General features: G+C 44.1%; 1 protein-coding gene across 1 annotated transcript; it reads left to right on the top strand.

The window, feature by feature from the left end:
• The first annotated feature begins 296 nt into the window (after nucleotides 1–296).
• LOC113014961 (cyclin-dependent kinase 5 activator 1) lies at nucleotides 297–1,538 on the top strand. Its single transcript, XM_080296030.1, has one exon. The coding sequence runs from the start codon at nucleotides 430–432 to the stop codon at nucleotides 1,420–1,422; it is 993 nt and encodes a 330-aa protein (XP_080152156.1). The 5' UTR covers nucleotides 297–429; the 3' UTR covers nucleotides 1,423–1,538.
• Nucleotides 1,539–14,368: the final 12,830 nt, after the last annotated feature.

The following is a 14,368-nucleotide window of genomic DNA, read 5'->3' as shown; positions in this document are numbered from 1 at the left end:
AGAGATGTTTAGTCTCAGTGAATTTTTATCCCAAAATGGTTTAATTACTGCAAAAATTCATGATGTTTACCCAACATTTCCAGGATGTTGGAGGCGCTTTTGGGATCTCCTCTGAAATTCAATGCACAGTTGAGTCCTTTTTTGGCTGCACAAGATGAGTTTAAAGAGGTTACAGTCAGCCACCGGGTCATTTGGCAGTAGATGATGTGTTTGTGGGATTAGTTGGCTTTGTTTACGTTCGTTCTACTTTGCATTAGATTAAACTCTTTCCTTTTTTTGTCTCTGTCATTCAGCACTCTCTGACATGCCTGCACTACTCACCTCTTCATGAGATCACACCTCCTAGATATTTAGAATAAAAGAAAAGGAAAAACTTCCTCCTCATCACCAGTGAGGCAGTATAATCTGTGAAGCACTGACTGACTCACCATGGGCACTGTACTATCATTATCACCCAGCTCTCGCAAATCAGGCTACTATGACAACCGTCCCGGCTCTCTCAGCCACTACCCGAGCCTCAGCAGCCGCTCCCTCAACAGCCAAAAAGACCGCGGGCTAAAGAGGGGCCAGTCCATCTTCCTCCCAGCACTCACATGGAAGAGACTTGTGGCCTCTACAAAGAAGAAGGGCAACTCGAAGAAAGGCTCTGGTGGCCCGGTGGCCCTCGGGGATCCTCTGAATAACAACAACAACATTAACATCTACCAGAAGGATCCCGTGCTGCACCTCAACCGTGAGAATGTGAAGAAGTCGCTGTCATGTGCCAACCTGTCCAGCTACGAGGGCCCAGCCGGTCTGGGTCTGGGGCTCGGCTACGGACTGGGGATGGGTCAGGGACATGGATATGGCTACACCAAATCCCAGCAACTTTCCTCTGTGAAAAAAGTCCCCCAGGGCACGGTGACCTCGTCTCCGAAGCGCGTCATCGTCCAGGCCTCCACCAGCGAGCTCCTCCGCTGTTTGGGGGAGTTCCTGTGCTGTCGCTGCTACCGCCTGAAGCATCTGTCTCCGGCCGATCCGGTGCTCTGGCTGCGGGCTGTGGACCGCTCGCTGCTGCTGCAGGGCTGGCAGGACCAGGCCTTCGTTACTCCGGCCAACGTGGTCTTCGTCTACATGCTGTGCCGAGACGTAGTGGATGGTGATCTAGTGGCGTCGGAGCACGAGCTGCAGGCCATCCTGCTCACCTGCCTCTACCTGTCCTACTCCTACATGGGCAATGAGATCTCATACCCTCTTAAGCCCTTCCTGGTAGAGGCGGGCAAGGAGGCCTTCTGGGACCGCTGCCTCGCCATCATCGACGCCACAAGCTCCAAGATGCTGCGCATCAATGCAGACCCGCACTTTTTCACACAAGTATTTGCTGAACTCAAGAGCGAAGGAGGCTGCGGCCCTCAGGATTATAGCCGGGTGCTTGATCGGTGAGCACCCATCCTCGCTGACCACATGCCTTTGTGTACACTCATGCACTCGTACACACACACACACACACACACACACACACACACACACACACACACACACACACACACACACACACACACATAATTGTCATGCAGATTGCTCCACCCCTTTTTCTTCTATGAAGGCCTATCTTAAAAGAATTACACAGAAGTATTGAATCATTGCATTTGTGCTTGTTGCCATTGTCCCATCCGTCCACAGATAACTGGTTGAGTGGGGCTTACAGCTGTTTGTGAGTTTACTTTAACCATTTGGTCCACCTGCTCCCTTCCGTGTCTGGTCCCAGTCGTCCCAGCTACTCCTCTGTATCTGCACAGCCTCACCTTAACATTATCAATCTGTATGCACAAGGCAAGGAGATGCCATCACCTTACGCAAAGCACGTTTTTTTTCCCAATAGTGACAGAAGAGAAAATAGGGCTCAGACAACATAGTCCACATGAAAATTTCATGGATAATACAAAGCAACATCTTGACATCCTCCGCCGTCTCAAGTGCCCGCGGTTCAGACTGATGGGAACAGCTGAGACGTCCATGTTTGCTCAGTAAAACAAAACGAACAGGCAGTGTGTTTTTGTGGAGCCTTTTGAGGGAACACTTGCTGTTTGTTTTTCCCTTCACTCACTCAAACCTGCCAGCGGCTCTTCCGTGTGTTAAAGTCTCATTTAACCCTGAGGAGGAAGCCGAACATGCGTTTACCGTGGGCATGTTTGGTGCGAGCGCATGCATGGCTGTGCGCGCAGGCATCGTGCGCTGGACGGCAGCCAAGGTCATCAGCTGTTTACCCCATCCTTTGTTCCCTGCATCTTGTTGACAGGGCACCCACAGCCGTGGTATTAATGAGATTAGCCGATTACTGCTGCCCCTCCCCTACGTCAACCTCTCCCCCTTCTTGTCCGGTCGGCAGCCCTGCAGACCTTCAGTGGCTAATCCAGCCCAGGCAGGACTGGGCAGGACTATAGACACACACACATTAAAATACTTTGCTGTGTGTGCTTTATTCTCCGTGCTGCGTGAATGTGTGGCACACGTGTGCAGCTTGGGGTCCGAGGTGGAGGCAGCAAATCTTTCCAGAGGCCATCCAGGCAGAAATGACAGACGAAAGGCGTTTGTTATTGCTGCTTCTGAATTTGTCCCACTTTCTCATCCCTCACCTGCGCATCCTCATCTGCCATCAACAGGCTCTCAGGAACTGGGAGTTCATTTCTCTCATGTTCCTCCCTCCGCTCGACTATTCCCTTGAATGAAGCCATTGGCATTTGTGCTTCAGTGGCTTTAATCCCTGGTCCTCGTGTGTTTTACTGTGCATGTCAGTGATGGGTCACAGATGAGCTCCAAGTTCATTGTTTTTAGATTTTAAGGGCTTATCAACTGCATTTGAACCACTGTAGTCATAAGAAGATTTGGTTCTACAGTAATTTATATTTGGTGGCTTTTTATTTTTTTTCTGGGAGCTCTCTCTTCTTTCACATGCATGCAGGGGAAGCCAGAGGAAGGGAGAGCAGCTGCAAGACCCAGCTGAGAACAGAGCAGGCATCAGCGGCAGCAGACGTGATATTTATTAAGTCAGACACAGCATGGAAGGACGAGCTGGGGTGGAAGTGGGTTGCAAAGTGACTTGCCCTATATGAGATAGAAAGTTGGCTCTGTAGAAGGGTAACGGCTGAGCAATCAGCTGATCTGGGCTTGCGTTAAAATCAGCCAATCTGCCAAGATTGCGGCTGAGCTTGACTTCATGGCCGCCGTGAACTAGAGCTACGTCTTGTAATGCTGACAGCACAATAAAAGCTCGATTAAAGCCCAAATGTTCAAATTTTCAGAAAAACGCTTGACGTATGGATTCTTTTAGATTTTTTAATCAAGGTTGATAAACTCACATATTTAAAGGGTTTGGGGGAGAAAAATGAAGAGGCTTCCCAACTTATTTTGGGCTTATGCTCCTTTAAAAATTATATGTGTGTCTGTGACTCATCGCTGATGCGTATGTCTAATTGTAAAACGTGTTTTTAAAAGAAAAATGTAAGTCATTTACATAAAGAAGGTAAATGTTTGTGGAAAAAAAGATATCTTTTTGTTCTCCTCCTCTTTTAATCACTTCAAGATCCTTCAGAGTCTTTCCTGTAACCCTTATTTTGGGTTCTTGAGGGGGTTTATGATGAATTTGAACCAAGAAGCTGTTTAAAACATAAAAATTTCTTATTGTGTGAAGTGGAAATGCCTTAATCTTATTGTAGCAGGGCATCTGGAGGTTTTGGTGCTCCACCTCCCTTCTCCACGTGGCAATCACTTTGGTGTGATGCTTCGCTATATTCTCGGCCACAAGGTCGTACGATACACAAGCATCTTCTAATCCTGCAGCCCAATCAAACAGATAGAGGGAACCCAGGATGAAAACATGGAGAAATAAGCAAACAATTCCCCTCGAGTGAAGCCTTCAAGCCCAGCTCTGACAAAGTGAAGGCTGCCCCACCGCCTACTCCAGCTCATCCAAGCTTACTGGAGTTGAGCCTCCCTGCTCTCCTGAGGGGTCTCGCATGAGCTCACGCCAGCCTGAGAGGAGCGACTGTGGTGAGTCACGCTCGGAGAGTCGAGTAGTGAAACATCGCTTTCTCTACAGCGTTGACCAGCAGCCATTTTGGACTTGTAGGTCAGCGCAGCTCTCTCTGCGGCCTGGTTTCGTCTCTAACAAGGACACTTGTGTCTTAACTCACCCCCTCCTGCCTCTCCCCTCCCTACACACACTCAGCTGTTGTTCCCTGCCTGTTTCATTAGATTTGACACCCCGCACCCGCCAGCCATTGTCAGGACGAGGAAGGGCAGAATGGGCCAGTTTGTTGGCACCGGCTTGGTTTGTGTTTGCGTGTGCATGCAGGTCAAAGTTAAGGGCAACATCTGCTTCCACCATGCAGCTCGTGCAGACCTGGGTGATAATTAAATCATCTCATTGACATCAGCAAGAAATGAGGAGTAGAGGAGCACATCGCGACCCTTTTCTTTTAATGAAAAAGGCCTTTTTCTTACACGTGGCCTATTCTTCACTCTCTGTAGCAGCACAGACACAGCACAGAACCACGATTATATCAGCCTGATCGTTAGAATTTGACCCTAAACAAAAAGGCAACACCTCCCCCGCCCCTTTTTTCAGCACATCTGTCCAATCAGTCGGCAGCTGGACTGTATAGCTGTTCCTTAACTAACTCGCTTTTTAGCTGGAACTGTAATTCTGTTTTATCCAATCAAAACCCCCCGATATGCGTCCCGAGCGGATTCTTGCTTCTGACTGACGGCGGACACACGATGCCTGTGATTTAACCGTGATAAAACAGTGCAGTTTGGACCTCGCTCTGTAGATGGGACCTCCGTCTGGGACTTTGGCAACTGAGAGTTGCAGAATATTTCAGGTGGCTCTTTGCAGGAGGCTTTGGCTGTTTGTGAACAATGTTACAAAAGACTTAAAAGATAAGTCTGGTATTGTTCTTTATTTTTCTTACTGTCAACAAGCATCAGACTGGGTTTTTACGCTTTCAGACTTGTCTGCAAGCTGGTTCTGACTGAAGACGGGACGTGAATGTATACTTTTATTTTATGAAAAAGGGGTGGGCACTTTAGTTTATAGGAAACATCAATGACACAGGAGGAAATTAGTTGGGGAATTTACAGCTGCAGGGTTCGAGTTAGAAAAACTACAGTGCCTATGTTCATTAAATTAAGCAGCATGTGTTTGTGTTTAAGCTGCTGCGTATCAATAATTATTTGATCTGTTGACACTAAGAAATCTGGAAAGTACATCACTGCTTATCCTTTAAGCTGCCACAGCTCTGTGAGCTGTGTTATTTCAGTGCTGCTGTAGGTTGGTGTGTCATTTCAATGGCACGCCTTAGACTGATGATGTAAATACGAGGATGTGTAACAAAAAGAGCTGTTAAGAATGAAAAAATGAACAAAAACAAATAGTGTTGCTGTGTAGTAGCATGCATGCCAGCCAGGTAGTTTAGATATTTTTCTTTCTTTTTTTTTTACTTCTGCTTTTGTTGGATATGTGTGATGTTTTAAATGAATTTCTATGGTAATTTAAAACTGGATCTCATTGGTTACAGGAAACACGATGTCGTCAGTATTAAAGTCTCTCATGGCTGCAGGTGTAACGATCAACATTATGGTCTGCTCATGTTCAGAAACACTAGAGACATTTAACGAAACAGAAAAGCTCGTTTTTCGAAAGTCCTGAAAGATCAAAGCGTGTCACGTGACTCACTCTCACACCAGGCTTCATTTGTCACTTCGCTAAGTTAGATGTGGTCATCTGGAGTCTTTTTTAAAACCCGAGCTCGCCCCTGTCTTGTTGCTAAATTCGTAAAGAACTGATCGAGTTAGAGGCTTTTCTCATCGATGCACCAGCTGGTGACACAAAGGCGTCCATTGTGCGTGCAGCAGTCGTCGCAGGCGGCTCCGGCTCGGCCTGCGTCCTCTGATGCAAAACAACACGTTAAAATTTCACCACAACTTCACTTTATTTCTGCGTCTTTTCCTGTGCCAGGAGTGGACAGATGTTAGTCCAGAGATAAATATGTAACTGTCCAGTCCATTTCCTCCTCCACCGCTGCTGCTGCTCCTGAGTTTCCATGGTTACTTTCCTCAGACATCTTTTATAACTGTCGCACCGAGATGAAGCAGCACCTCGAGCGACTTTTGTAAAGCCACTCAAGTGTGCGTCTCTCTAAAAGTGAAAATACTGTTGATGGGGAAAACTTGAAGAAAAACAAATGTGACTGTTTCATTTTTTTTTCTTTTTTTTGTTGTTTATTTCCTTTTTCATGATGATGACGATGATGATGTTTACTATATTGATTATTTAATAAAGTATTGAGCTGAAATCCAAACCTGCTGCTTCCCATTTTCCACTTAAATAAACTGCCTTTGTCCTCCACACAGCACATGATGATATATTCTCTGCATTCAATCCAGCTAACTTAAGGCTGGCTGTAAATTCATGTGGGACATAAGAAAAAAACTTAATGCACAGACACACAATGGCGCTGCGCTGCAGATGGCCTTTTGGCTTCCTGTCAGTGAGGGCTGGGCTCCATCTGAGCATTTCTCTGCACTCAGTTGCCACCCTTTCCTCTGTTACCACAGGTGGAATTGCTGTGATGTGAAGCTGCCTCTGCTCTCCTCCGAGTGCGATGAGAAGATTTTTATACGACATGAAAGAACAAAGTTGGTGCTGCAGAGCTGAGACGGCTTTGTTCTGCAAGCGTACATGAGTTTAAAATGAGAAACGCAGAGAGGAAAGCAGGTTTTGTGTTGCTGATTTAGTAGCTGTGGTCAGCAGAGCGTCTGCCTCGGGCTGCCTTCACACACACACACACACACGCACGTATGCACACACACACATGCACGTATGCACACACACACACACACACACACACACACACACACACACACCGATATCTCTACATCTTAGCTGCTTCTCTTCCCACAACTTTGCATTTTTCTAAAAAATTTTCTTAAAATTTTGATTCAGAAACTACAACATTTATTTCTTGTTACGTTTACATTACTTTAAAAGAAAAGGACACCTTCGAATTGGTGCACTGTTACTAGCTAATAATAATAGTTACATAAATGAACCGCATACATGAACTTTATATGTAGAATATTCTCCAATAGCTCCAACATATTCGAACTGGCACAAAATCACAGCACTGAGGGAAAAAACAATCATAGGCATCGTCCGCTCAATGTTATTGTTAAAGGTAATATTGAATCAGATACCCTAGCAGAAGCCATTAAAGACGTTTTAATGGCTGGCTCAGTAATAAATTGAGCTGAAGTTTTAGACTGTTTTGCTTTCTAACATTTAACTGAGCCATCGTTAGCCTGTTCTAGGCCTCAGTCACACAGGCTAAGAGTTTAGTTGCCAAACCTTTGGCAGTCGCAGGTCAATAGGGAAAAATGCACGTTCCCTCAATAGCTGGTGAGCGGATTGTTGTTTCTTGGTGATGGTTGCTGCACCAAAAACCCCTGTGTGATTGTTTTGGTTGCTCGAAGAATGCTTCCATCGCCTGGAGTTTGCAGCGAAGACTACCAAGTGATAGTGAAACTTAAAACAGTGCGATTAAGATCAGAAACGGTAAGACTCGTGTTGTTCTCTGAGGCTCGCTGGACATGGGAGCTCAGTCTTTAACGTATTCTACAGATGTGTGGTGAAGGATTCCTCTGCTTCTGCATCACTGTGTGGCATGGCAGAAAATAAGTCTTTGCTGACGATCGGTCCAACACCACCACCATCAACTCCAGCAGATGCAGGAAAAGTGTCTTCTGCATCTTGAAAGACCTTACTCACCCAGCACACACACTGTTTGTTTCACTTCCCTCAGGCAGGAGGCCGTGGAGCATCAAAGCAGGACCCCCAGACTGAGGAAGACCTTCTTCCCTGAGGCTGTAAGACTGCTGACCTCGGGTGGTGCTCTGTAGTCTGCTGCTACAAGCTAAAGATGACAGGCATGAGAAACCACTTGAGTCTTCACACTAGTCACTGCACTTTCTTTGAAACTTGTAAACTGTCACACTGTCATTTTATTATTGATAGTTAATTCACGTGGCTATGATGCTTCTTTGGTCCCAAATAAAAGCCAAGAAGGTTAAAAATATAATAGAAATTTATGCAAAAAAGAAATGCAGCTTTTAAGGCCTTTACACACTGGAAGCGTCCGTGTGATTATTTTGTGCAATAAAACATTTTTCAGACTCACCAATCCTAAATGCAACCCTCCACACCGACCAAGTAATTTCCTTGGATGAGTTTATTTAGTTATTTTTTCAAACCAATTTTTCAGATCCGAATAAATAGATCTGACCAGTCAGACCACAGCATTTGGCAACAATACACCCATAGCTCAAAACACGCACTGGTACTGAACATACAATGATATGAAAATAGTGAAATAACACTAGTTTATGTCAAACGCTCGGTGTAATGGCCTTTTCTTTGATCTCCTCACTGTGTGACTGATTAGACAAGCTGGCATCTCTCATGCAAACTACAGGCAATCGGGTAGCGACTGGAGAGGTTTCTGGCACAGCACCGTAACCTTGTGACTAATTTCACCTAGCAACTGCCGGAAACCACTCCCCAACCTGTTGGTAGAACACACATTTCTCCATAGCAACGGGTGGTAACCAAGGAGTTGCAGACCAGACTCTAAGCCTTTGTGACTGAGGTCTTTCCTTTGCTATTCCTTTTACAGTGAGTCCAAACGTCTGCCATGAAAATAAAACCCTACATTTTTTTACTTTAAAGCTTTTAAATGTCCCAGAGGAGACGTTTGCTAACAGGTGGCTAAATGAGAGTGGCACCGTTATGGCGTGTTTAATCCACGTTCTTACTTTTTACCAAAGCTAGAAATGGTTAAGTGCTTCTTAACAAACACATGGGTTTTCCTTTTAAATGCATATATTTAGCTTTTGTCATGTAACAGCTGTTCTCCATCTAACTATGACTGAGAAATGAGTTTTCGGTGAAAGAAGCTTACTTGGCGCGGCACTATGTCACCCTGTCGATGATACTAGAAAATGATTATTTAAATGTCATTTATTATCTCTTCACAATGCGAGGGTGAGAGGGCAGTCGGGGAAAACTACACAGCGGTGGTCAGTGGCCGGCACGGGGGACCCCTCATAGGGCAAAGAGGTGAGGGAGGTGAGGCCTGGGGTGCTTTAATAAGAAAAAAAGGAAGAAGACAGATGAGACGAGATGGAGAGGATTCGCTGCAGATGGCTGCCGCGGCCTGACCGAGTCCTTTCCAGCTTTCTCCTGTCCTCGGAGGACACAAATCACCAGCTCTCTGCCTCCCGGTGTCACTCTTCTATAGAGCCTCTGAGCTCCCTGGGGCTTTTCAAAGCCTCGGCTGCTGTTCACTGACTTTTATCGGTCCTCTGGGAACCAACATGCACCAAAACCCTGCTGCCATTCTTCCCATAGATGGTCTCCAAAGACATTATCTGTCCGAGCTGTGATGCACTTTTCTGCCTCAGTCCCTGCTTTAAGTACATATTTAAAAAAGAAAACATGTTCAGGTGTTAATACGAAGAGCAAAACAGTTGCTTTCCAAACTGTATATTCAGCATATTCAGCTATTGGCAAGCAAGGGCAAGGAGCATATTACTGGGTAATTAGGTCACATTAGTGTGTGGTGGTCATAATAATAAAACCCTGTTTACAAGAACAAGCATATCCTCTGTGGCGGCTATATCAGTTATGTCTACTCTACACTAATGTTAGACACAGGGGTCATTTTCAACGCTCAATGCCGTGTTCACGTCATAGTGTAATTACCAATTTACCACTTATAAACAGCACTGGCGTCAACACTAATTAATACTGAATGGGGAGGCTGTTTGTTTAGTGTTTAAATAAGCCAACCGACTCATTATTTCCTGCTAATGGTCAAATGGACAAAATGACATGAAACAGTTCTGGTGCACATGTAGGACTAGGACTAACTGGCACTAGATTGCAGTACGAGAACAGAACATCCTTTATTTCCAAGCCTTCTGCACATACCATGAACTACCGAGGGACATCTTTTGCCCTTGACTGTTAGCTTTAGAGTAGCTATCCATATATAAGGCAGCTTGCTTTGAGTGGGCACTCAAAGTGCTTTTTACTCAAAGCCTCATTCACCCAATTACACACACATTCATATACTTTTTTGTATACCTAACTGCCTCGTCTAAGGATGCAATCACAGGCGACTTGAGGTTCATTATCTTGCCCAAGGATATGTCGACATGTAAACTGGAGTAGTTAGAGAATCATTCCACCGACCTTTCCCTGTACCTTCTGAGCCACAGCCACCCTAACTTAATCAATGCAAGCCTGTGATCCGCTCTCACTGGGAATTCCTCAATCATGGGAAATAACTGTAATCTCAAATCCCACTGGATTCCTACTGTAGAATGGAAATTCTTTTGTGTCCATTAAAATGATCAGAGTGGCTGTTCTTCTAGGTGTTGCAATAAAGTTTGAAGTCCAGACATCCATAAAAAAATAGGATATATGAGGTTTAGAGGCAGGAATAGAAATTGGCAGTAAGTGTTCTGACTTAAATAAACAAAACAACCCCCCAGAACAGCGCTGCTATTACTTTGGATGAATGAAGATGGAAAAGGAAATAGCAGTGACATTTGGAGGTTAGCAAAGCGGAGCTAGTTGATGTAAAATCACCGTGTGGCATGCTATAGCGCTACGGTTAAGCTAATATAAACACATTAGCAGACCTAGAATGGCTAAACTGCTTTCAGTGCAAGGTCCATGGTGCAACCAAGAGAACATCTGCAATGACCCCATCCACAAGACGAGGTTAGTCATTAATGCTACAGTCACAACAGCAGTCAGAGCCAAAATTATTGCGACTTTGTGCAACAAATTCCATCGTATTTGCACTGTTGGTGACTTCTAGAATATTTTTTAACTGGATTAGATGACAAATAAGACTGACTGTGTGGTAGTATGTGTCCAAAAAGTATGTACATCACTTCTGTTAAATATAACGTTTGTCCTCTGGTAAAATTCTGAGGCTAGACCTTACTTGGAGCCAGTTTGATGCACCTTCTCTCCTTATGTCCCAGAGCGGGATGAAGCGCTTATCCAGTAAAATTCTAGTCTGTTACTTTGGATTCCACTTTTATCCAAACACGGCACCTTCGAAACCAGAGGGTGACATCATGGTTGCCATGTCCGTATTTTATATACAGTATGTGAACTGCCTTTATACTGCGTATTATCAACAAGCACACCACTTAAAGTTGCTTTGTCTGCTTTGACCACGTATTTTTCAGTTTGAGACATGTCAGTCTCAATACAAAGAGTACTAAAAATAAAGCTTTGCACTGCAGACATGACCCTGTCTGGTGATGTTCAACACGAACACCTGCTTCTTCACTATCGATGCACCATTCAAGAAAGTCAGTGTAAGAAAAAAAAGCAACAGTTTAAGAAGAAGATTTTCTTCATATTGAACCTTTGCAAGCTACCCAAACAACATAAAATGTGACTCTTTTTCCCTGTGTTTGGTCGCTGTGGTTTATCAAACGTTTCCTGATTAGTAAGCATTTGGGCTGATGGCATGCTGGCTCAGAGCGAGCCAAAGTAAAAACCAATCTCCCCCCTCATGTTACTGTAATCTGCAGCATGTGACCTCCTCTGACGGAGGGATGCTGGAAAACCTGCAGGGCTCACCAAACCAGTGGCTGCTCTGCACTGAGAGGATTTAAGGGGAAAAAACACAGAAGCTCTGGGACACGTTATATTCCCACTGGTAAATCCTCTCCAACTCATTACCAAATCCTCACTGCAGGGCTGCTAAGCTCTAAAGAGAGACGGACCAGGTGCCAGTCTTTTTGTAATGGAATTGCACGGCGGTTTAAGTGATTGCATCAACAATTGCCACCCCTGATAAATTAGATTAGACGTAGAAGAATCCTGTTTGCACACTGTTGCTGTAAGAAACTGAGAAACTTCATGATAATCCAAAGCAAGCATCAGATGAAACGCTGTTAGCGTCGATCTACATTCTAACCACATGGCTGATTGCAGTATTGCGTTTGTGCCAGCGAGATTGGGTTTTATTCACAGCGAGGAGAGATGTGATTGGAGCTGTCAGAAAGGAAAATGACTGCAAAAATGATGCCGAAGAAAAGCTTGGCAGCAGCAGCTGTGACTGTGATGGGGAAACAATTGAGAAAATAACTGTTGCATTTGTGCTAATGGAAAAGATGCCATTAAGCTAAACCCATCAAAAAGCAGCACTATGAATTTCAACTCTGCTTTTGTGAAAAAGATGTTGATTTGGTGAGGCAAAAATATGATCTGATAATTAATTGTTCATCTGTTCTGAAAACGTGTTTGCATGGATCGAAGACGCACGCGAAACACACTCAATAATCGGAGATGGAGAGGCTTCAAATGCTGCTCTAACACGTAATTGATAAATCTCTGCTTTTACATGAATGATTAAAGGATTACACACAAACAAATGCAGCATATAATCTCTGTTTTCTAACATACAGCCGCCTCCAGCGAGTGATTGGTGGAGCTGTAACTGGGAGAAGAGCTGTGGTTTTCATCCACGGGAGCGACAGCAGATTAACACAGAAACTCTGGAGGCCTTCGTTTGGCGCCGAAACACAGAGCTTTCACAGTAACACGCATGAGTCTGAGGCTCACGCTGAGGCGCTGCTCGTGGCATCTTGGTAAACAAATCTCGGTCAGTTGCCTGATCTTCCCTCTGCAGCTGTAGAGACCTTGGGATTCTCTCATTTTCTGAGACTCAAAGTCGAAATTAGATTTACAATTAACTTTGTTTTGCTACTAAGTGCAATTTGCTGTGAAAATAGCAGCATGAGGGCAGAGGGCTGAGGTGTGCCGACGGCCGTGATTTCTGCTGCATGCTTACTTTAATTTTTCTTTGATTATTGAGATCTCAATATAACGAGACGCGAAAGAAGAAGCTGCTGACTTCGGTCACCTAGTTAATAAAACCTGAGGGTCAAAAGTTCACAAGAGGTTCAGAGAAGAAACCAAAAAGACTCACTCATCACTCATTGAAGTGCTAAACACATTAATAAATAAATAATAATGATCCAGTGAAGTAATGTAGTATAATACTTACTTTTACTTTGGGCATTTTAAGCATATTTTGATGCTAAACTTTTCTTACGTAGGATAATGACTTTTATTTAACAACCTAAATGATTCTTTCACTACTTTTCATGTAATCTGTATTATGGCACATGAAAGTGAAAATCATGCCTTGTGTTTTGTACAATATTTATTTGATTTGTTTTTATTTATTCCACTGAGAAATGGGCACTGAGCAAAACCACCTCGTAATAAAACTACACAAAAAGTTGCACCGTCTTGAAGGTGTGTTGCTTCAGATAGCAGCGAGGCATGAAAAACAATCCAATTCCCCCAGTGTAACAAAGTCTTCAGTCAGGTAGGAACATGGCATTTTTTTTGTCAGTTCCTTGAAGCATCATCTAAATTAACTTTAATTTCACTCGTCACAGGGAAGTAAAAACTGCATGTATAAAATTACCAGACAAAAACTAATTTAAATCAGTTTTAAAAAGCAGGTTTTTGCCCTCTAGAAGATATGCCTCTTCCATCTTTATTGTTTCCATGCCCCATGAACTTCTCTCTCTATACAGCATTTTATGACACCACCAGATATTTTATCTTTACAAGGCCTGAGTTATTAGTCGCTTTATTTAGCTGTTTTATTCTTTAGAACTTCTCACATACCTGTAGCTCCCATTTCCCAGAGGAAGATTATGTGTTTTAAACTTCCTCTGGATCGTTCACACGTTAATGTCACGTTGCAGTCATGCGAGAGTCATTACAGCTGCAAGAATAAAGGTGTGAATTGGCATCAAACCTCCTGAGACAGGATGTCAAGACAGCCTTGTAGTCCCAGCACCACTTTGAAGTGAAGAGAAAAAAAACAAGCAAGCTTTCGACTTTTTGATGTTTCACATTCACTAGCTGTTTAATTTGCAGTGTTCCCTAAATACACTTTAACAGTGCATTATTTATTTTTCGCTTAGTGATAGCTGAGCAGTGTGATCTGTTAACGTTTTTGGAAACAAGTTTGAAAGGCTCTTTCCACACATGAGGTCCAAACAGTTTGAACAGAATTAGGCTGGGATGTTTCCCACAGGTGTCCTCACTCACACGTGCCACACAGGACTGGACAGGAAACGGTCCAGTTCAAACTATTCAAAATACTCCCCGTCTCTTGAGCTTATTTGATGTCTGCGAGTCTGCTTGGGTCCCAGTGGCGTAAATCTCATCATCGGCTACTGGCTGTTATCTTTATATGTTGCGTACCCTGAAAGCAGT

This window comes from Astatotilapia calliptera, chromosome 22 (assembly GCF_964374335.1).
Source record: "Astatotilapia calliptera chromosome 22, fAstCal68.1, whole genome shotgun sequence".
Lineage (NCBI taxonomy): Eukaryota > Metazoa > Chordata > Actinopteri > Cichliformes > Cichlidae > Astatotilapia > Astatotilapia calliptera.
Note: the sequence above shows the minus strand (reverse complement) of the source record. Positions and strands in the feature narration are given on the sequence as shown.